The 24,077-nt window shown below is 30.7% G+C and overlaps 2 protein-coding genes across 2 annotated transcripts; both read left to right on the top strand.

Annotated features, from left to right (window-relative positions):
• The first annotated feature begins 247 nt into the window (after positions 1 to 247).
• Positions 248 to 3,336, top strand: LOC104700233 (choline-phosphate cytidylyltransferase 1). Its single transcript, XM_010415718.3, has 8 exons — positions 248 to 613; positions 993 to 1,106; positions 1,205 to 1,300; positions 1,486 to 1,528; positions 1,603 to 1,758; positions 1,855 to 1,935; positions 2,503 to 2,601; positions 2,707 to 3,336. Exons 1-8 carry the CDS (start codon positions 444 to 446, stop codon positions 2,923 to 2,925), a joined length of 978 nt encoding a protein of 325 aa, XP_010414020.1. The 5' UTR covers positions 248 to 443; the 3' UTR covers positions 2,926 to 3,336.
• Positions 3,337 to 8,326: 4,990 nt separating this feature from the next.
• LOC104700232 (zinc transporter 3-like) lies at positions 8,327 to 10,918 on the top strand. Its single transcript, XM_010415717.2, has 3 exons — positions 8,327 to 8,924; positions 10,016 to 10,165; positions 10,358 to 10,918. Exons 1-3 carry the CDS (start codon positions 8,361 to 8,363, stop codon positions 10,661 to 10,663), a joined length of 1,020 nt encoding a protein of 339 aa, XP_010414019.1. The 5' UTR covers positions 8,327 to 8,360; the 3' UTR covers positions 10,664 to 10,918.
• Positions 10,919 to 24,077: the final 13,159 nt, after the last annotated feature.

The following is a 24,077-nucleotide window of genomic DNA, read 5'->3' as shown; positions in this document are numbered from 1 at the left end:
TTAGCCTTTAGGAACTTCAGTTTTTGTTAAATAAATGTAAAGATAATTCCAGTAGCTGAACATTTCTGTATCCAATCTAACAACAGTCAAGACATATATTATCAACGAAAACTAAACGAATTTTTCAACTTTGCAACAAAAACACTAAGCTGATTAATAATAACTTAACATGAAACCCTACAAATATATCAGATTAATACTATAATTTTAATCATATATAAGTATATAAACATTACTGTGAGAGAATAAAATTAAACGAAATAAATAAAATAGTTATAATCCATATTCCCTAGAGGATATTCTTCGCCAAACAAACAAAAAAAAGGAAAAAAAAAAAAAGGCAGGAGAAGAGGGAAGCGAGGAGCACCTTTTTTTATTTTCTTTCTAGTTTTCCGTTTTATTTTCTATAAGGCGGGTGGTTTCGGGCTATTTCATCGGAGAATATGAGCAACGTTACCGGCGATCGCACTGACGACGGCCTTTCTACCGCCGTCGCCTCTACAGCTGTCCAGAGTTCCCCTCCCACTGATCGTCCTGTCCGCGTCTACGCCGATGGGATCTACGATCTTTTCCATTTTGGTCACGCTCGATCTCTCGAACAGGCCAAGAAATCGTTAGTATTTTCTTAATCTCTGAGACGTAGTTTTCCTAAATTTGCATCCCTGATTTTGTCCTCTTCGGCTCGTGTTCAATTTTCGCCGTCTCAGTGTCATTTGTATGCGATCTATTTGAGTCTGGTTCATCGTAAGCTGTTCAGTTAGACGAATCTTCTTTAGTAGATAAATTGGTCTGTGTTGATCGAAATTACTGCCAAAATCTGTGATGTGCTTGGCCTTGTGGCGTATGACTTTAGTGTAAATGCTTCATTTGTTGGAATTTTGTCGATAGCTGATGTTTCTGGACTCATGCTTCAGTTTTGATGAGGTAAGATGAATTTTGAGAGATATATACTAATAATGGTTTCGTGTTTTTTTTTGCAATTTCTTGAGCAGGTTTCCCAACACTTACCTTCTTGTTGGATGTTGCAACGATGAAACTACCCATAAGTACAAGGGAAGGACTGTAATGACTGCTGAAGAGCGATATGAATCACTTCGGCATTGCAAGTAATTATTGTCTTCTCCTATGTTTGTGTTTAGTAGTAAGAAGCCATGGAAGTGGCAGCGAAATGGGTTTTGAGGGCTCAGTTTGTTTTATCGATCAGGTGGGTGGATGAAGTCATCCCAGATGCACCATGGGTGGTCAACCAGGAGTTTCTTGACAAGCACCATATTGACTATGTAGCCCACGATGCACTTCCGTAAGAACATGTGTCTTTTTTGCTAAATCCCACTATCTGCTTGTTGTTAGTTATGGTGGAAACTTAGTTTTGTTGTAACTGTATATATACCTTTTACTCTCTGGCATCTGCTTGTTGTTAGTTATGTTCTTTTTAAGATGATTCTAGAACGTCAGTAACCTTCTTTGTATAAATATCATGCACAGGTATGCTGATTCCAGTGGAGCTGGAAAGGATGTTTATGAATTTGTAAGTCTGGAGAATAATTATACTCCTGCTTTTGGCACTTTCATGTTTCTGTTTTAACTGAGCATCTGTTGCAGGTTAAGAAAGTTGGGAGGTTTAAGGAAACTATGAGAACTGAAGGAATATCAACCTCGGACATAATAATGAGAATAGTGAAAGATTACAACCAGTATGTCATGCGTAACTTGGATAGAGGATATTCAAGGGAAGATCTTGGAGTTAGCTTTGTCAAGGCATGGCATCAGTTTCTTACCTCTTCATTCATTTTTGTTGTTCTGTAAAGTTTTCTCTCGGAGTAATCAACTTTGATGTTGTTAATTTGCTAACAGGAAAAGAGACTTAGAGTTAATATGAGGCTAAAGAAACTCCAGGAGAGGGTCAAAGAACAACAAGAAAGAGTGGGAGAAAAGGCATGTCTTCTCTCAACTTCCATTTACTTAATTGATTATCATATGTCCATCGTTTTAACTGTATTGCATTCTATTAGATAAGCTGTTTTTCATAACGTACAAGGAGAATAAACAAAATTTTAGGTCTCGTCTCTGACTGTTCAGTGACTTTGTGGAAACCACTCTTACAGTGTCACGTTTGCATTCCAAATTCTCAAAACTTGAATCCCATTCAATTCTTTTAGGACTTTTTTTTATACTCGGTTTGGTAATCCTTTCGCGTTTGAAGTTTCAAAATACTAAAAGGATATGCTTCCTTTTATGTATAGTAGCAGTGCCTGGCAATATCAAGTTGTTAAAAGAATTTCATCCCTGTAGTAGCCGCCTGATCACGTGTAGCTGCTGCTCTTGAAACCTCCTCCATGTAGCCTCATGCTTTAGCTAATAATATGATCTTTGATGACTATGTTCATGTGCGATATCTATCTTAACTGAACAAGCTGATCCTGCAGAAGTTTCTTATGATGTTTCAATTGCCTGTTCTTACTCCGTCCTTTGTTGATTTCTAAACGCGGGTTTTTCTTCCAGATCCAAACTGTAAAAATGCTGCGTAACGAGTGGGTAGAAAATGCAGATCGCTGGGTCGCTGGATTTCTTGAAATATTTGAAGAAGGTTGCCACAAAATGGTAAGTTAAAATCTTGGAGACACTATTAACTGAGAACACATACGTCAATACTTACCTTCTGTTCAACCTTTGATTAAAGTTGAAAAATGTGTAAAATGTTAATAGGGAACTGCAATCGTAGACAGTATCCAAGAGAGGTTAATGCGACAAAAGTCAGTAGACAGGCTGGAGAACGGTCAGGATGATGACACGGACGACCAGTTCTATGAAGAATACTTCGACCATGACATGGGTAGTGATGACGAACAATTCTATGACGAGGAAGAAATAAAGGAAGAAGAGAAAGAGCACGCGGTTAAGACGGATGCAAAAGACAACAAGTAAGAACAAATTTGGCATGCATAAACCGCAGGTTAGTTACTTATGGCCACTTCTACTAAACTCCCTTTAGCCTGTCACTCTCTCTCTCTCTCTCTCTCTGGATCAGCGAAATGCATCTACTTAACATATAATATCAAAGTTTAGAAAGAGAGAGTGTGTGATGTGTGTGTGTGTGTGTGTTGTTGGAACAAACAAACGTGCGTGGTTGTCTTTGGTGAGAGTTGTCTCTCATCTTTGTTGATTTTGAATACGCATGTTTTTTCTTATTTTTATGATGGGCAAAGTGTTATGATGTAACAATGCAATTGTCTGAAACAGGATAAGTCAATCATTCGTGTGTGCCACAAAGTAAACACTAAACATCGTTGTATTCATCTTTTATGTTTCAATTCGACTCGTTTGTTTTTTTTTCAATTGATTTCGAAATATATATTTTTTTTCTTTCTAATTAACGGCTTTCGTATTCAAAATAAAAAAAAATTGTTGTTAGAGATATCAAATATTGATCACTTAATTAGAAAGTAAAAGTTTCTCATCAGTCGTTTATGAACTGAAAGCTAGCCACTGAAAGCTAAATCGTTTACGAAGATGTGAAGGTTTTTTATTTTTTTTGTGCAAATACAAAAAGTTTAAATAGCTTAGACTAGTAAAACAACTCTAAACAAAGTATCTGGACTGAGTACTGACTGACCATAAAATAACTCTAAACAAAGTATATCAACGCATAAGAATAATATGATTGAATTTTCTACTGACCATTAATTTCGATTAATTAAGTGTTTACGCAGCTTTACAAAAAGACAATTAGTAGAAAATAGAGAGATTCGAGGCTTAGCTTCTCCATTACATATCTAGCTAAATTAATCGCTAATTTCGGAATTAATATATGACTGAACACATTTGCTGATCTGTGTGATATGTTTTTTTTTTTGATGAATTAGTAAGTTAGGATAGTTAGACAACTTTAAATAATATGACCGGGCTTGTCAGGCCAACGGCTTTCACTAGAAAATTTGCTTTCTATTCAAACTGGTTTTTTTTTTGTTAAACGGTTTTCATAAATAAAGGCAAAGAGTACAATGAAACAAGATATAACCATTACAAACAGAAAGAAGAAAGAAAACTACTAGCTACTAAGAACTAAGGGAAGAAGGATCCAAGCAAAAGAAGCCTGAATAAGAAAAGAGAAACAAAGCCTAAACTTTAATCATTGAAACAACCTTATGTAACCCAGCATTGAAGAATTGATATCTCACGCTTTAAACCAAGCTGAATCATTGCATTACAGTTATTTTCCATGGAGGAAAAAATGTGCCTTGCTACTTGAACTGGGAAGAGGGAGTATTCAAACTGGTTTTACATTAGATAAAATTTGGAAAATTAATAGTAATACAAATTGTTTGAAACATAAAGTATATATGCTAGGGTTAATTTGCAAAATGACAATTGTTAGGTAAATGACAATATGTTGAATTAATATCGAAACAGAAAATAGATATTTCAAAATAACAATGACCTGACATTGATATTTTTTGGAAAAGTTACAAGTGATTTCTTTTCGTAACATTTTTTTTTCTTTATGGAAAGTCTACCTTCTCTCATTTGACTATGTGTGGAATAAGTGATTTTTTCCCATATCATATCCATTAACATCATCTATTTTTTTTAGCTAAATAGATTTATATTAGATTTATATTTGTATTACATAAGTATCTGACTTTACTATCTCGGAGTTTGATACTATTACTTGGCGTATTAAATTGTATCAGTGTATTTCTCTTTATTCAAAGAACAATGCATGTATTCAACAAATTAATAGTATAGCGGGTAATCATTTACTCAAGGTTTAATTAGAAAGCGTAATAAAAAATTACACTATGATAGCAAATTAGCAACAATCGCATCATTGCCATTTAACTTCAGTTTTCTCCAATTTTTATTTGCCTAATTAACCCGAAAAAGGGACACGAAGAAGATTAGGCATACGTTATCGATCGCTTGATTTTATCGTTGTACAATGTAAATATCTTATTGCTATATAACCATTATTAAAAAAAATTAACACATTAAATGATAAGTAAAACCCCAAACAAAGGATTGTACGATTATATTACAAAAAATACAAATATATCTGACAATAAAACAAATCCCATTAAATTTAGTGTGACCAAAATAAATTCAAAACAAAATCCTAAAACACTTATTAACTAGTGTGATTTGTCAATGAAAATAGTCAGAAGTATAAACAAATCAAGAACAACATGACGTCATAAATCTAAATATACAAACCAAAGTAGAAACCATGTTATCTTTTAAATTTGACTTTACGAGCGTCGGGTTGCAGAAAAACTTCAAGAAACAAATAGAAAAGCAAAAACTTAAACGTAAAAATTTTAAAAACACTAAATTACTGATTTTAAAAAGGATATGTATATGTTACCTTCACCAGTCGAACTCATAAATGGAAAAGAAAACTACAATTTGGAACTTTGAATTCATAGTATATCTGCTGAATCGAATGACAACGATACGCGCAAGACGACTAAAACTCCGACGAAAGAATTAGCTTTTTAATAGCAAGATTCATTTGCTTACGGTATAATATTAAGACCTTTTCGTCTTTTAGACATGTATGTAATTACTTTAAGCTAGTAATGTTGATTTATAATTCGACTACTTCGATACTCAAAAGCATGAATGTGTGTACACCATTACATGTTGTATTCTCAAATGATTCTCTAAAACAATTTGATATCATCAAGTAACTACTTAATTAGTTTAAAGTGTTAGATTTAAAACTTTAAATGTGCTAAAAGGATAAATTAAAGTATAATAATAATGAGAGGGTGTTTAATGTTTTGTGTGAAAAAATAAGGAAAGATAAAGGATATATATGTGCAACATCTATATATATGGACTATCTTTTAGCTATGAAACTTAGTGTCAATGTGTCATCACATTTCTTTATATATGAAGATGTATCATTCAACTACAATTTGGATGTAGTCATGTAGATTGTGAGATTAATATGTTATTTTAAACTTGTTTATTAAGTCATATATATATATGCTAATCTTAGGACAAGTATTCTGCATTTCAAAATATTAATGACAAGTTTAATTGATGTAATTTGAGAATAGTTAGGAAAGTCAAAATAATTAATGAATTTTCAATGAAATAACATTAACAAAATATGATAATTATAAAAATTTACAACTATGAAATAAAATAACGAAGATGATCTGTGTCCAGAAAAATATGTTTCGACATATAGAAAAAGAAAACAAAATGTATTATGTAATATGATAATTCATACATCAATTTTTATTTGTATAAAGACTAATAAACTAGTAAAATATATATAATGTTCGTCGATAAAAAAATAAAGTATACTAAACGAAAATGACAGGATAATCTGTGTTCAGAAAGATAATATGACTATGTCTATACAGTTATACGAAATAACAGATGTATTAAGACATTAAGAATCAAATAAAGAAAAGATATAAGCATATGGAGATGAAAAAATGAATCATAATATCGACATATTTAGAGGTTGACTTGATATCTTTAAGCTCCATTACCATTATTTTTCTCGAGCTAAGAGAGGAGTCAACTTGTGTGCTGCATAGGTCCGTACATTTTATGTCGACATTATTTCGCCATACTTTTTGTCTTCTTTTTATCTTTATTCATTCTTTTCTGTTATCAATTATTTAATATAGTCTCAGAAACTAGCCTACTATTGACGACGTGTCCGAAGACTCTCAACGATTCTAATTTAACTATTAAAAATAACAATCCGTAAGGAAGAAACGATATTATTATTTTTTCTTTTGTTTCCATAATTGTCGCTCTCGACTACCTTTACGATCGATGCCCTCATTTTCCATTTATAATTAAGAAGATATAATAATACTATGAACATCATATACCATTATATTATATATATATATATAGATTTCCACTTAATTAAAATATTAAAAATTCATTATCATATGAAACTATAAAATTTAATTTGCAACATAATATTAGTATATAACCTACACAAATGAATTTTTATATCATATATGAATGAAAAAACGGGGTGTGACTTTGATTAACATTCTTCCGTTCTGTCCTATTGATTTTCCTAAGAATATACATAGGTTTTATATCGTTGTTTGTTAAAGGAAATTAGCTTAATTGGAGCATATCCAAAATCTAGGTTGCAAATCTTCTGGCTGCGTAATCGGTGGTGCATGTATGAACCCTTTGGAATATTGATGTGGTGCATATATTTTATATGTTCAAGTTAGAAATCTGACTACAACACTTATTTGGAAACCATAAATAATGTTAGAAGACGTACAAGAGGACATTATTGGAATATCGTTTCATACAAAATATCATATTATGATTCGAGGATTCGAAAGAATAGAACAAACCAAACACTCACAAAAAGATTCGGTGACATTTCCTCCACATCATTACTCACCAAACCTTACATAGAGCCATGTCTCTGAACTCAACATGTTTTACGCATCCCTCACTCATTAAAGCTTCCTAAATATCATATTAATTTCGTTGTTCATGAGATATATTTGATTTTGGCGTCGAAGAACAACACCTCCTCGATTTATTCATGTCACATGAACAACTAATTAGGTTTATACATCTAGACAATTGTATGAGGATATCAGTATCCTAAAATCTCTGCCAACTCCACCATGTAGAAGCGGCAGCACGTGGGAAATACTAAAACTTTCATCACTGGTCGTACTCAGATTCAACCTAGCTAGCCCATGATCAGAAAGCCCTCCGGTGACTCTAGTTTCAGTGATATCGTTTTTTCTTGTTAAAGAAGTTTTAATGACGAATCTTAAGTCGAAGACGAAACGAATGCTCCACTGATTTAATGACGATCACTTGACAACAACCCCAACCGATCCGATAAGCGTTGCAGCTGGACAAAACCTATTTCCTGTCCAGACACTAGCTAGTAATCTTTTTCTATTGCTTTAAGATCAGCTTTCTCTCATGAATCGCTAACTATTGCTTCTTCTTTTTTTAATGAGGAAAGATTATAGTAGAGAATTCTAACAATTTTTATGAGGAAAGATCATAGTTAACTATTGCTAGAGTAATAAAAACAAAGTACATTATAAAACTATTGATTTTGGTTGACAATTATCCGAAGGATTCGTGACGATATAAAAAAGACACACGAGATACAAAAATCTCATAAGTTGAATATATGTAGTTTTTTTATGGGTTTAATCAGCTCAATATTTTTGTGTTAATGATTGACAAACAAAACAAAAAACTATTAGCACATTTTAATATGATATTAATATACGTATATATACACACATCTAGATACTTCCATTTCCATACTTTCTTCATCAAGGATCCTAAACTTTTTCCTCATAAAAACCCTAATTGTCAAAATAGAGAATATGAAGACCAAGAACGTTAAACTCGTACTCTTCTTCTTATCCGTCTCCGTCCTCCTCATCGCGGTCGTCAACGCAGCCGAAGGCCATTCACATGGGAAACCGCAATGTGAATGCTCACACGATGACGACCATGACAACAAAGAGGGAGCAAGGAAGTACAAGATCGCCGCAATTCCTTCGGTTCTAATTGCCGGCGTAATCGGAGTTCTTTTCCCATTGTTAGGCAAAGTCTTCCCTCCTTTGCGTCCAGAAACACCTTTCTTCTTCGTCACGAAAGCTTTTGCCGCCGGAGTTATCCTCGCAACCGGATTTATGCACGTCTTGCCTGAGGCTTACACGATGCTTAACTCGCCGTGTCTAACCTCTGAAGCTTGGGAATTCCCGTTCACCGGGTTTATTGCGATGGTCGCTGCGATCTTGACGCTATCCGTCGATACATTTGCCACTTCGAGTTTCTATAAATCTCATTGTAAAGCGTCCAAGAAGATCAACGATGGAGAATCCGACGAGCCTTCCGTCGACTCCGTCCAAGTCCAAGTTCTCCGGACTAAAATTATTGCACAGGTTTGTTGAACTCCATGTTTTGACAATAAATCATAGCTTTTGCGTTTACTCTAGTTTAATATATTTTTTTTATTATGTTTCAAATAGAACGTTTTGATATATATATTCTTGGCCAAATAAAAAATTTGATAGAGGAAGATAGATTTGAAAATTCCATATTGGTTGTAGTTATTCTGGTTGAGTGTTCGAAAAAGCGTTTTAGGCGTCCGCCTCTGCCCCGTCTAGGCGCTGGTGCTATAGCGCCGCCTAGACGCCTAGACGACCGCTTTAACTGCTTAAAATTATAGTATCATCATTTTAATATATTTTTAAAATTTTAATTGCACAAATTTAAAATTTATAAGATTTATTTCTATAAACATAATTATAAATATTTAATATATTGTTTAAAATGAATTGAAATAATGTTTTTGTCTATTATTTTGTTTTTTATTTAATATTTTTATTAGTCTTATACATATTTTGTATAATTATGCATATAGTATCAGATATATATTAATTTATAGTGTAAACACCTAAACCGCCTAAAATTGCTTAGATTCCGATTAGGCGCTAGACGTTGGATTATCGCCTAGTTAACGCCTAGCGCTTTCTTGAACATTGTTCTGCTTCCAATCAAACATATATAATTGTGAATGGAAATACACAACGTTAACATCTTTTGAATTAAAGTTAAAGGTTAACTTGATAAAAAGGAACAACATATATATGTACAAGTTCATGCATTTGTATTGAGATTAAAGTTGTTGTCGACGCCGGTTCATTAGATTCGGACCATGTGAGATTTTGATTCTCTAAAGAAATCATCACATGTTATTAAGTACCAAAATTCCAACTAACAACTTTTCATATGGTTTAGTGGTTAGCTTTTATATCAAATTTAAAATATAGGTGATAAAATATATATTTTAGCTTATAAAAAAAGCTAACTACATAATGTGAATTACATCAAAAATCCTAAAACTAGATCACATGACGTAAGTATCTTTTGGCCGAAATCTGATTAAAAAAAATATTGCAATGTGAAGTTTGACATTTTTACCTCAGAGTTGATTTCTTCCTGTGTTTACATTTTAAAACTAAAAAAATAGGTATTGGAGTTGGGAATATTAGTACACTCAGTGGTAATAGGAATATCACTTGGAGCTTCTCAGAGCCCAGAGGCTGCAAAAGCTCTCTTTATTGCATTAATGTTTCATCAGTGCTTCGAAGGTCTTGGCCTTGGTGGTTGTATTGCTCAGGTACCTTTTTTTATTCAATAATTTTGGAATATAAAAGAACTTGTAATTATCTGTATATACTTTTTTATTCTCTAATTTCTTAAATAAAATAAACTAGCAAAAATTTGCTCAGGATTTTAAAAAAGTGAGATAGACCATCTACACAACTTGGAACATATGATCACATTCCAGTTTCAATATTTCTTGTTACAGGGAAAATTCAAGTGTTTGTCAGTAACATTAATGTCGACGTTCTTCGCCATAACGACACCAATAGGTATCGTTGTGGGAATGGGAATAGCAAATTCGTATGATGAGTCTTCACCAACTGCTCTGATCGTGCAAGGTGTATTGAACGCTGCATCCGCAGGTATTCTTATCTACATGTCTCTGGTCGACCTTCTCGCAGCAGATTTTATGCACCCTAAGATGCAATCCAATACTGGGCTTCAAATCATGGCCCATATTGCTCTCCTTATTGGTGCTGGCCTCATGTCTCTATTAGCCAAATGGGCTTGATTATTCATATAATTCAATCTCTCTTTTCAGTTTTTGTTCATGGCCTTTTATGGCGATCGTGAATTCGAATTATTTGTTCATTTTCTATTCCTTCAATTATATTTTTGAGATCTCTCTTTTTTGAAACCACCGCATGTATTGATCATGTTCCTAACATTATTACGATTATGTATAATTTGATCCATGCATGTCCCAGAAAAGTAACGAGCCTTGATTTGTTGCGTGTGTGATTTGAAATAATATATTATTTGTGTGCTATATCTTTATCCTAGGCATATATATTAGATACATATATATATATAATTGGTTGATGGTCATGGTCATGGTCATGTCAAGGAGATTTACTGAAAATGATAACAAAAACTCACTTTTAAAAGTACTGATAAGAAAACATACAAGAGATATATATGATCATATATCAGAGAAACTGTATCCGTAGATAGAGAAAAACAAGTGTCCTTTCAAAAAGATTTCTAATAGAATCATAAACACAAACAGTTTTAAAAGACTTGAAACATAAAGCAAACTAAACTTAAAACTTTAAATGATCCTAAAAAATTAAATAAACATACAACATAAATGAACCAGAAGCTGTTTATTAATGGATCCTCATCACTTCTTATTTTTCAGTTATAATTTTTTTACTGTATTTAAATAAACTCTATATTCATCTGTCGCTAAAACCAAGAATCACAAAAACTATTTAGATTTTCTTTCTTTTATTAATCAGTTATTAAACTATTTAATTCTCAAGTTTGAAAATGATTGTCTCTCTATTCCGCCATTGTTACCGTTCCAATGCGGCGGAAAGAGAGGATTCATCAACGATTGATCAGCGATTGCTGGCTCCTAACTCAAGACAACACTCGTTTGAAGATTCAACACGGTGGCGACCATCTTTATATCCCATCTTGGAAGACGACAACGAGAGTGAACGCTCAAAGGCGCAGGTCTCACACGCTCGTGCTAAATCAAAGGCCAAAAAGATAGTTTCTTTCTGCTACAAACTCAAGAAAGCCTGGTTAGTCTGATCCTCACGTATAGAAATTTAGAAAAAGCAAAGTCATTTTAGATTTCTTTCGACACATATAAGAAATTATGAATTGATAGGACATATTTCTCAATCGTATGTGTGTGTGTGTTTTTTTCTAAACATTGATCTAACTTTATGAAAATTGATATAGCAATATAGCATGATAATGAAACTACGTCTAGTTAAAATTTTCAAAGATTAAGAACATTTAGATTCAATGATTGAAAGAAATATGATCCATGAGAGAAGCAGTTTCCAAAGAAGTTTTTTTTTTTTTTTTTTTTCAGATTATAGACATATGATAGAATTGACGAGAGTAAGACACATAATGTGTTAGAGGGAGAATTGTATTTGACTCTCATAATCATAATGTTACAACTTATATTCTCTTATATACACAAGGGATTTCATAAACTAAGATAATGCAAATGTAAATAATATATTTAGATATTTGCAAATATTCCTAAACTATATATTCTAGATTCTTCTCAATCTTCATAATTTACATATTCTTGGGTTTGTCATCTCGACCGTCGATCTCGGTCGATCTCCGGTTCTCCATATCTCAATACCCCCGACAAGCTCATGCGTGGTAACACGGGTGAGATTGGACAAGTCTTCAAAATAACGGCTTTATACCTGGCCGTTGGGTCATTATCGACATTTATATCCGGTCGTAGGGTCAAAGCGGCTACAATACCCAGCCGTTAGGTCATCGACGTTTATACCCGGTCGTAGGGTCATCAACGGCGTTTTATACTCAACCCTAGAGTCATTCTCCATCGATTTAAAATCACAAGTTTTGATCGTATTTAATATGTAAAGAACTTGTTAGACAAGTTATATCTCTTGTATAAATATAAGTCTAGAGGCTAATGAATAAATTGAGAGAAATTATTCTACTACTAAGGTTTCCTCCAAATCTATCATGGTATCAGAGCCTTGATCCTACTTCCTATGGGTTATGGTTGTGTTATTTTCGCATTCTGGAAAAAAAAAAAACCTATGTTTTTCTATTGATTCTTACTATTTTGTTGGAAATTTTTAATTCTTTTTTATACACGTTTGTTTTGTTTTATTTAATTTGGAATTTTGATTTATTTAAAAAAAAAGAGAAAAAAATAAGTTTTGTTCGATTGTTTAAAAAAAAAAAAAAAAGAAGAAGATGTGTTCGTCTCTTTCATGAGAGATATGGGCACAATAGCACATGATTGTGTTTTTCGTATGAGTCTTCATGTGGTATCATCTTTCACTACGAACAAGATGGTCCACGAAGATAACTCGCAGGTGACGAATCCAACGGATACGATGCTGATCCGAGGATGACAAACCTGAATCTGACCATGACCACTACACAAGTTTTTTCATGAACAAGAAGTTCAAGAACGATTTAAACTTGTGATTTTGAAAACAGTAGAGATACACATTCTCCACCGAATCCATGACCTTATGGCGAGGTATAACGCCATTGATGACTCTATAGTGAGTATGAAGATGATGTGATGATGATTGTCCAATCTCATACGTATTGCCACGTATGAGCTTGCGGGAGGGTATTAGGGGATGTTGGAGATTACGAGATCGAGTTAAATGGAAAGTTAATATTTGTATAATATTCTCCTATTATTAAATAAGTAGATTTATCATTATTGAATATGTAAAGAATTTGTTAGACAAGTTATATCTCTTGTATAAATATAAGTCTAGAGGCTAATGAATAAAATGAGAGAAATTATTATACTACCAAGGTTTCCTCCAAATCTATCAACATATATAAATGTATTGCGTTTATTTATAATTTCAAATTTAAAAGAAAAATGAATATGAATGACCAAAGAAGCCTACCAAAATAATAGACATACATTGATAGTGATACCATTTAGTTAAAGAGAAATGACTATTCCATCAACCTTGAAATATTTGTCATTTCTAATTTGTTGATAAAAATGTTATTAAATATCTCTTGTTTGTCTAATAGCAACATTGCAATGTCCACGGATATGAGAGCCTCGCCGGGGTTGCCTCCTTGTCAAGTTATGCGTCGAATTCTTTAATTGTCTTCCGCTTCTTCAGCTCGACAGAAAATTAATTGCATATAATGTAAATTGTTTTACCTTTCATTTTCTTTTTAAGTCAGAGAAAAGAAATTGGAGAGGCGATTGTCCATGTTCATGATGTTAAGCATATAATAAAAGTATTATCTGATTTTAATGACAGCAAAAGAAAACTATACTTTTAGTGGGTTTTGTTTCTCCGTTCATTATTAATTGCACTTTCTATCTTTATATTATCACTCGATTAGGACTCGCTTAATGTACGAGTTTTAAAATTATTTAATAAATTTCTATTTAACAAAAAAAATATATTAATATTTTGTTATAGATATAAACTATTTTTAGAAAGTAAATATATATACGTTATACCTTTTTTGTTAGGGGAAAAAATTATAATCATTTTTTTATTTTAATACACTAATTTATAGTTGTATACTTTAATTTTTTTATAATAATAACAATAATCTAAAGCTAAATTATTGATAACCAAAATTTTCGTCAAATACTCAGCATTATTATCACAAAACGTGATTTCACTATCTCGTCTAAATTACGATTTCACAATTTTTTTCATAAATTATTTGACATGCAGATATGCTATCAAACTGTTATCTTATTAACAACCAATTTTACTATATATTTTACTACTAAAACTGTACTTTTACAATCAAAAATATTTTATTGTTAAAATAAGCTCTTTACCACTGCAACGTTCCGACCGCCACCTTTTAAGTGGGGTGCACATCCTTTCTAGGCAGAGCTCACTTTATCTGATGGTCGATACACTATGTTCGGGAGGACATCCTCTCTAAAACTTGTTTAGAGATCTTACAAATCAGCACATGATCTTTTTCCGTGTTTTTTTGTTACACGTATAATTCTGACAATCACTTTCTCAAAAGTAGTCTATCATGAAATTTTCACAGCACAAGTACGATTAACTGTGGAGTTCTCTCAGAATAGTTGACCAAAAAGATAAATGTGCTTCGGTTACATAGATGGTCAAATCAAAAAATTTAAATGTTTTTGCATGCACCACCATATTTCTTGAAATTGGGGTGTTACGATCACTACCTATTAAATGTCACTATGAACACCTTGAGCCAATTATATGTTTCATTTTGTCATACTTTCTTTAACCACTAAATTTTTGTTGACATATTTTGTTTATACAAAAAATAATTATGTTAAATATATATATATATATATATATATATACTTGATTGTTATGAGTTTATCTACTTGACTGTAATGAGTTTATGACCAACCAATAAAGGTTGAAAAATCAAGAGAAAAAAATATGAGCACGATGATATATGGATCTTAAATAATTTAAAGATACACAATACAAAATAAAATAAATAATCCAAATATACTACAACATAAAAAAATTGAAAGTATTAAAAGAAAAAAACAAATGCTCATCTTAAATATCTTTTAATGATAAAAGGAATTTATATATAATTTTAAATTAGTGAAATTTTCTAATTACAAAATAAAATTGAAATAAATAATGTAAACTTATTAACTAAATCATGACACATGTCATGTCAAATAAGATAAAAATAAATATTTCATTTTGACATGTGTGGTAATCTTAGTTCAATACATTAACATGTGTCATCCTCTTATTACCAACTTATTTTGAGTTAATATCTTAAATCTATGAATTAACACACGTCACATTCACGATTAATTTTGAAAACCAAACTTTGTTAGTACTTTTTCTATTTATTTTGACACTTTTGCATAAAAATTTGAAAAAAAAATATGAAAAAGAGTTTCTTTAAATAAATTAGAAATTAGTTTCATGTTTTTTTAAATATATTAATAATTGTTGTTTTTATGTATAAATTTCTTTTTTATGATAGGTTTAGAACTTCTACATTTTTTTATATAATTATTTTAGTAAATCTACAATTAACATGTGTCAACATCTTATCCATATAATTGTCATGACACATCTTATTCATACAATTGACATATGTTAAAATTTTATTAATGAGTAACTTTGAAACCAAGTTTTATATAGTAAGATGTTTATATGAAATTTATGAATCCTTCACCACATATGTGAGGAGTTTAATAATTTACCCTGAAGATTAAACTCTTTTGCAGTAAAATATGTAATAAAGTTATTTAATTACAGCTCTTCTCAATTATAAATTTATCAGTTTCTGACATTTTAAGTTAACCATTATGACTATTATAAAGAAATTTTAAATGTACAGCTATTCTTTGTTTTTACTATATAAAATATAATTTTCCTTACAAATAACATTATGCATAAATGACAGAGATAGTATTACAGTTTATACCTTTTATATACTAACAATGTATATAATATATATACACTACTTAATATCTTCAAGAAATTCTCAAATCTCTGAATTGTCTAACCAATAATAATATTTTAAAGTAATCGAGTTTCAAATGAAGTTTTCTCTATTCAGTCGATGTCGCCGTTCCACCACCGCCGTGGCTGTCCAGCCATTGATTGACCTTCAGCCATATATTGATCAGCTATCTATTGACCAGTTATCGATTGACCAGCCATCGGCGGTGCCTGAAAGAAGAGAGCCCCCACGGTGGAGGCCGACGTTACCTCTGATACCGGAAGGTGACGAGACCGAGCGTGGCCACAAAAATGCGAAAGGCTTACGTGCTTGGTCATTAAACAAATTACTGAAGATATTTCGATAACTATTAGGTGGTAACAAAATTGGTTTTCTCAATCTTTTAAACTTCATTTAATCAATCAAAACACTGATCACATGTGTCACAGTTGGAAGTTTGGTCTCGAGTCATGTTTATGATATTTTTATGTTCAAAATATATTTAATATATCTTAGAGGAATCGTCACTTATATATATATATATACCTCAAATTTTGTCATCTGTACTTTGTTCATGATAACAGTATTAATGGTTTGTGTGATTGGTTGTTAGGTCGGAATCTTAAGTCAACTGGGTTAAGACTAACCTTTGAGTCGTACGTCTTTATGTGTGTTCACCAAATTCTAGCTTGTTCTGCCTTCGACATTGATTGTGTTCTAAAGTCTATAACCTCATGTCTTTGTCGTATAACTTTCTGCTTAGGGTGAGGTAGAGTATAATAAGAACACATGTGAGAGATCTTGATGTCACAGCAGTTCCATATGTGGATTTGGCCGCACCATTGGCAACAAAGTTTGTTTTAATTTACAGCTATCTTTCACTTGGTTCTGTATAATACAAAATCATTTAGTCTGATGTATGATCCGATAATCAATCATGATGGATTTTGGATGGCTTACCTCCGATGAAAATGAGTCATCGTTGTTGATCATATTACTCATATATTGTTGTTCCACAGAGACAAATCGCTTTTACATCAAAACGATCCATTTCGATCTGAGTATATACTCGTCATTGAATATGCAACATGGGGTTATGATACCACCTTACTTCGATTCTTTCATCAACTTATAACCTAAATCGAAGTCTGAATTTCACCAAACACAATCGAAACCGAGCATTAAATAAAATCGTAGAGAAGAACGCAACTGGTTTAGTAAGATCCTAGTCAGTTTAGGATAAGAGAATAGATCCTAGAGAATAGATCAATATAGATTAAGGATAAGAACATAGAATAATAGAGAAGAGAAGAAGATGAACTCACAAAGTCACATCAATCGTGTGATTTGATCCTACGTCTCGGCCAGAACGGAATTCGAAAATTCAATCATAATTTACAAGATCATCAAGAGCTCCACAAACCCTGAGGTTTACGAATCACGGCTAAGAAATCTATCGTACAAGATAACAACATGAACACGCCTCAGAAAAACCTTTATCTCTCTCTACAAGTCGATAAAGACCTAATTTTCAACCAACTCCGGTTCAATTAGCTAGTTTTGGTTCAACGTCACACAACTATTACTTAACCGTGATTTTTTTTTAAAAACTTAACCGTGTAATCCGAATCCACAACTAACAATTAGAAATTTAAAACTTAAAAAAAAAAAACACACGACATTTTTTGTAGACTATATAATAAATATATTTATGATTTTTTGGTTATAAACTTGTGATATAGGTGTATCCTAATATACGGGTTTGTCTGATTTTCGGTAAATAAGGATAATATAGATTTAGTTAATTATAGTAACATATAAATCAATTATAGGTAACATTTAAAAGATAAGGAAATCTTTCAACCTAATTAAAACAAAAATATATGATTCTTCTTTCACATTTATTTTATTTTATATTTAAATTATTTTAATTTTTTTATTTAATATATTTAGTTAATAAAATTTATGATTTTTCTTCATATGATGTAATTTAAATTTTTTTAAACAGACATTTATTGCTCAACTGATGAATAAAAAAAATATATACAAAATGCCCTACATCACCTAAGAAAACTAGGCAAAGATTCAAAGTCATATTAAGAAAAAAGAGATCAAAATGATTCTGAATATGAACGAGCAGAAACCTTGATTTACCAGGCATTGAAATTAAAAAATTTATGTATTTTATTATGGTTCTTTATTTTAAAGAATTTCAACTTTTAATAATTTTAAAAATTCAAATGTATAACTTTTTAAAATTTTTAAAGATTATTAATATTTCAATTATTAAAACATTTATCTTTTTATAAAATGTTAAGATATGAATAATATTTAAACTTTATAAGAAGTTCAAATATTAGGTATTTCAATTTCTAAAATAATAAAATTTAGTCAAACATTTTAAATTTTAATAATATATACGAATTAAAATATCACATGACGGGTTATATGGCAGAACATGAGTTGATATTAATAGAAAATTAAAATGTCATTAATTCGGTGCTACACAGGTAAAATATCATCTCATTATTTTGTGAACTTTTTAAAAACTTTAAAGATTATTAATATTTCAATTATTAAAACATTTATTTTTTATAACTGTTTAAGATATTAATAATATTTAAACTTTAGAAGAAGTTCAAATATTATAAGTAGTTCAATTTCTACAAAAAAAAAACTTTATTAAAACAATATAAATTTTAAAAATATATTTAGATTTTTATGAAGTTTTTTCTGCGGTGTACAACGAATTAAAATATCACACGAAGTGTTATATGGCTATACATGTTTGAGTAGATATTAATAGAAACTTAAAATGTCAATAATTTGGTGCTACATGGATAAAATATCATCTCATTATTTTGTTAACAATATGAATATTAGATTAATATATGTATCTAATTAAATCGATTAATTAATACTGTAACAAAATAATTAATATGCGGTATAGTGTAGGTTAAGTCATATAATTAACAATCAAAATACAATATATAATTTTAAAAACTAAACAAATCAAATAAAATTAACAAACAGAAATTAATATTTTTATCAAATAACTTAAACTGCAGTGTACTGCGGATCAAAATCTAGATCTACTAGAATAGGTTTTACAAAATAGATGTTATTTTCATATGTTATATTCAACATATAATTTCATGGCATAGTATTTGAGCAAAAAAAAAAATTAAAAACAAATAAAACAGTTATATATATAACAATTTAAATAAAAATTACAAAATAAATAAAATAAATGTTAACATGTGCTCTAGCACGGATCCAATTCTAGTATGTTCACTAGATGAGATGCTACTATCAAATTTTTCAATCATGAACTGTTTGATAATGTAAAAATCGCAGACTTTTTATTTGCATTCCCCATATTTTTTAGACACTATCGATTTTGTGAGTATTGTTTAGTAATAAAGTTTTCCCATGATGTCATATATTGATTAATGTTGTTATAGGCAATATATATTCTCTACATGACGTACATATATATAATTACTATGGAATTAAAGAACATCAATTTTGATTCTTTAACAGGGAAGTGAAGACACTGGCCATGCTTGGATGGGTTGTATTATGCCCTACTTTTCTTCCTCCCCAACACAAAGAATCCAACCATGTTTACCCAAACCAAATTAATAAACAAAAGCAACTGCAGAAACTAGTTGTATCACTTGAAGCAAAGATAAATTTAACACATATCGACAAGGTTTAATCTAAATGAGATTGGGCATTCCATATAGACAAAAAGAAGCTTTATTGGCTTTGGTGCTAAAGTTCCACATGCATATCCCAGCTAATCCTATTCCCTGTTTCTTCTATCTTTCCTTTATACTAATTTGTATTGTTTATTGTTTGTTCCCATAAAATATTCATTTCAGTTGTTTTTTTTTTTTAATTGTCAAAAAAAAAAACAACTGAAATGAATATTTTATGGGAACAAACAATAAACTTTTGCATAATCCTTTTACCGATGGTAAAATTTTGGAGCTAGTTTTCACTAGATCTATCATCTCTATCTACATCAGCATCAAATTGTAATAGCTTTATGTCTTTGTTAAAGCATACTTCAATAGCAAACAAGAAAATTGAATGTAAAACGAAAAAAAGAGCTTTATGTCTTTTCACTAAAATCAATAAGAGTAATCGAAATTAATTTGCTTTCGGCAGATATTAGAACATCTTTTCTCTAGAAGACTATAAAACAATATATTTTGGATATATGCTGACTAAGATTACTTAATCAAAAATAGGTAGTCTTAAATTAAATTTATTTAATAAACAAAAATATTAATTAAATGGTATTGAGTTTTTTTTCTTTAAAAGTCTTCTATCAAAAGAAAAACTAGGAAAAGAATTTATTTTTTGTATAATTGTAAATTCAGATAAGCTAAACAATTTCTCTACTTATAAATAAATTTTAATCATATCAGTAAATTTGTTGTTATATTCCTAATTTTAAATTTGTTGTTATTTAATTAAACATCATGAGACACAATGATCGAATCGTATATGTTCACATCATATTTATGATTTATCTACGTTTCGTTGTTTTACTCTTGCTTTTTCGCAAAATTAATATATATTTTCTGTAATTATACATGCATTTAATAAATGATAAAAAAGTAATTAAGCTTTGAAACTTTGAATGGTTGCAGGAGTTGAGCAGAGAATCCGTTTGTGTGTTTCACCGGTTTTCTATACCATACATAAATTATTTTCGTAGTGATGCAAACTGAGAAAAATAGAAAAATATATTTGATGTAGATCATACACTAGGTTACGCCGCGGAATACTTTTTATAACTATTTTTAGATTTTTTAAATATGTTGAATTATTGAAAATATATTTTTAAAAGAATTTGATTAACTGTAAAAACTATAGTCTATACATTAATAAAATAAATATAGAAAAATCTCAAATTTAGGATTATTTATAAATATTTACATTTAAATCAGATAGACTTAAATACTTAATTGTATAAATAGCCTAACTAACCCTAATCAATACTTCTCAACTCCTTTAGCTTAATCATCAAAAGACTTTAATTTTATCTTAAACACAGTCTTCTCCACAACTGATTCACTAGATACCACCACTCTATCCCTGATTCGAACCCACCACGATCCCACCAACACTATGTTTCATAACAACAACTGTTGGGATATTTCGCCATGGTGAGAAGGATGAGATTTCGTCTAATGAGTCTGATCACACACTTCGTTGGTGGACTACGATGCTCTATTAGATCGTCGCAGGATTTTTCGGGAGCTTATTTTGATGGAATTCTTCATCTTCTTCCTTTGGGTTTTAGAACTAAGGAAAGACTGGAATTTTCTACACATAAAAAGAGAGGAATATTAAGGTCAAATTTGTAGCCAAATCCAAAACATAGCATCAAGTATGAGAGACTCGTACATAGTCTTCACTTGCTTCAAGCATGGTGTGAAACTATTGTTCTTCTCTTTGAATGACATATCCGAGTAGGGTTTCCATGTTATCTTTTCTCCTCTGGTGTTGAGTGTGCATTGCTCGTCAGTCGTCACCTTCTTCCGTTGCTAATTGCCATACAAAGGTTAATTTGGGTTTTTTTTACTGTTTTTTGTGGACACTATTGTAATTGGGCTGGGCTCAGATTTTTTTTTTTGTGGAATTAAAGTTTTATAAATCAAATTAAGTTTAACAAAAATATATTAAAATTTGTTGTATGTTATTTATAAATTTTATTTTTGTTATAATACACTGATTTATATTCATTTACAAATTTTTTATGTATGTCACTATTAAAAGTGCTTTTTTTTACACTTAAATATACTCTATGTTACAACTATATTCTTTATCACCACCTAGAAAATGTCTATATTAACAAATTAAGCCAACTATTTTACTTTTACTTCTGCATAGTTTTTTAATTACTAAAATTGTTGGCTCAAAAAAGTTTTTGAATAAAAAATATATTACATATATACTAATCAATGATGTATCATCACAATAATGTATGACTACCATGGAGAAAATCTCGGCTCCGTCCTCATCCTTTATGGAGAGAAACTTGCGTCCAATCTCCTCCACCATAGAGAGAACCTTGGCTCCACCTTCCTCCCTTGGGAAAATAACATTGCGTCCAACCTCCTCCACCTTCCTCCCTTGAGGAGATAAGCTTGTGTCTAACCTTCTCAACTATAGAGAGAACATCGGCTCTGCCCTCCTATTATGTGGAGAGAACATGTTCACGTCTTTTTGCTATCTCAAAATAGCTTGCTCCGACAACAAATGAAAGTAAAAACCTTTTTCTAACGTCACAAAATCTTTTTATAGTAACTAATGTTAAATTTCCCAATGTATTCGTGATAGTAACTATGCCAAAGTGAAAGTAAAATAGTTGGCTTAATGTGTAAAAACTTTTTTCTAATGTCACAAATTTTTTTGATAGTAACTAATGTTAAATTTCCCAATGTATTCATGGAAGTGTTTTTGACATACCATGATGTAGTCTCTGTCTCTGTAATGCCTCAACCGCCACTTTTCTTAGTGAGCCCATGTCCACTCTCAGTCCATGGGCCCATCTTCCTAAGTGGGCCTTATATTTTTTCCCGGCTCGTGTACCTACCCATATTCGATGGCCGGTTTGTTACGTTTGGGAGGCTTTAAAAACTTATTTACCGACCTTACAAATCAATAAATGAATTTTTCCTATGTTTTGTCCTCACTCGCACAGTTCCGACAATCATTTCCAGCAAGGTCACCCATCATGAAGTTCTCTCAGGATTCTTAACCGAAAAATAAGTGTATTCTGGTAACGTATGTGGTCAAATCAATTGTTTTAAACTTTTCCGCAAACCAGGTGTCAGAGTCTTTGAGCTCCTATGGATCTATCAACAACAATTTTTTTTTCCAATCTATCTATCTATGTTTGTTGTACGCTTGTATTTGATTAGCCTATTTTATCAATTCATTAGGTTGATGAGCTTCTACTCGTTATTTTCCTTTGTGATTGAATGAATAATGGTAACAATTATGTTTGCAAAAAAAAAAGGGTTTATGACCAACCAATCAAGGTTGAGAAATTAGAAAAAAAATAATTTGACATAATTAAAGAAATAATAGAAAATTATAAGCATGGGGGTGGGCGTTCGGGTATCCTTTCGGGTTTTGGGTCGGGTATTTCGGGTTTTCGAGTTTATAAACATAAAACCCATTCGGATATTTTTAGATTTCGGGTTGGGTTCGGGTAAACACTCATTGGATTTAAGTATTTTCGGGTTTCACACAAAGTCTTAAATATATTTTGGGTTCGCATCGGATTTGTAATTTGTTAATCCAAACCAAAGTAAAAAAGCCCGAAATCAATCCAAATTCATTAAAAATGATTATAATCATAATTTTGTTTAAAAAAACAAAGTTATCAAACCAAATTGAATTCATGAAAACAAAAGGACAATTCTAAATAACAAAATACCAAATTCACAATAATTTTTTACTTCTTAAAACATCAAATGACATCAAATTCAAAGTTAAAATATGTTGCATGGTAATATATGAATCCAAATAATTCAAAGATGAAAATATAAATTAAATAAAACAATCTAAAAATACTACAATAAATTTTAAAATACAGTATTAGGAAAAGAAGACGCATATTTTAATCTTTTTTTTGGATTAACATATTAATCTTACTTATTTCCAACTGAAAAAGTAGAAAGTAGGAGAAAATTTTGGTTTTAAAAATATGATAAATTTACCTTCCCATTAACAAAAAATTTTCCAATTAAACAAAGTTGAAAACAGTGTTTTTGAATAAATTATTTAAATATAAAACGATCTATGTTTATATAGAAGTGAGTATTTATAAAATTTAGAATTAATAATTAACTGTATATTTTCCTTAATCCCTTTTCTATATTTTTTTGTAGAATTAATAATTTAAAATTTAAAATAAGTAAATAATATTATAATTCGAATGTTATGAAATATATATATAAAAT

The sequence above is a fragment of the Camelina sativa genome, chromosome 7 (assembly GCF_030686135.1).
Source record: "Camelina sativa cultivar CO46 ecotype springtype chromosome 7, ASM3068613v1".
NCBI classification, from domain to species: domain Eukaryota; kingdom Viridiplantae; phylum Streptophyta; class Magnoliopsida; order Brassicales; family Brassicaceae; genus Camelina; species Camelina sativa.
The sequence above is the reverse complement of the archived record's forward strand: the minus strand, read 5'-3'. Positions and strand labels throughout refer to the sequence as shown.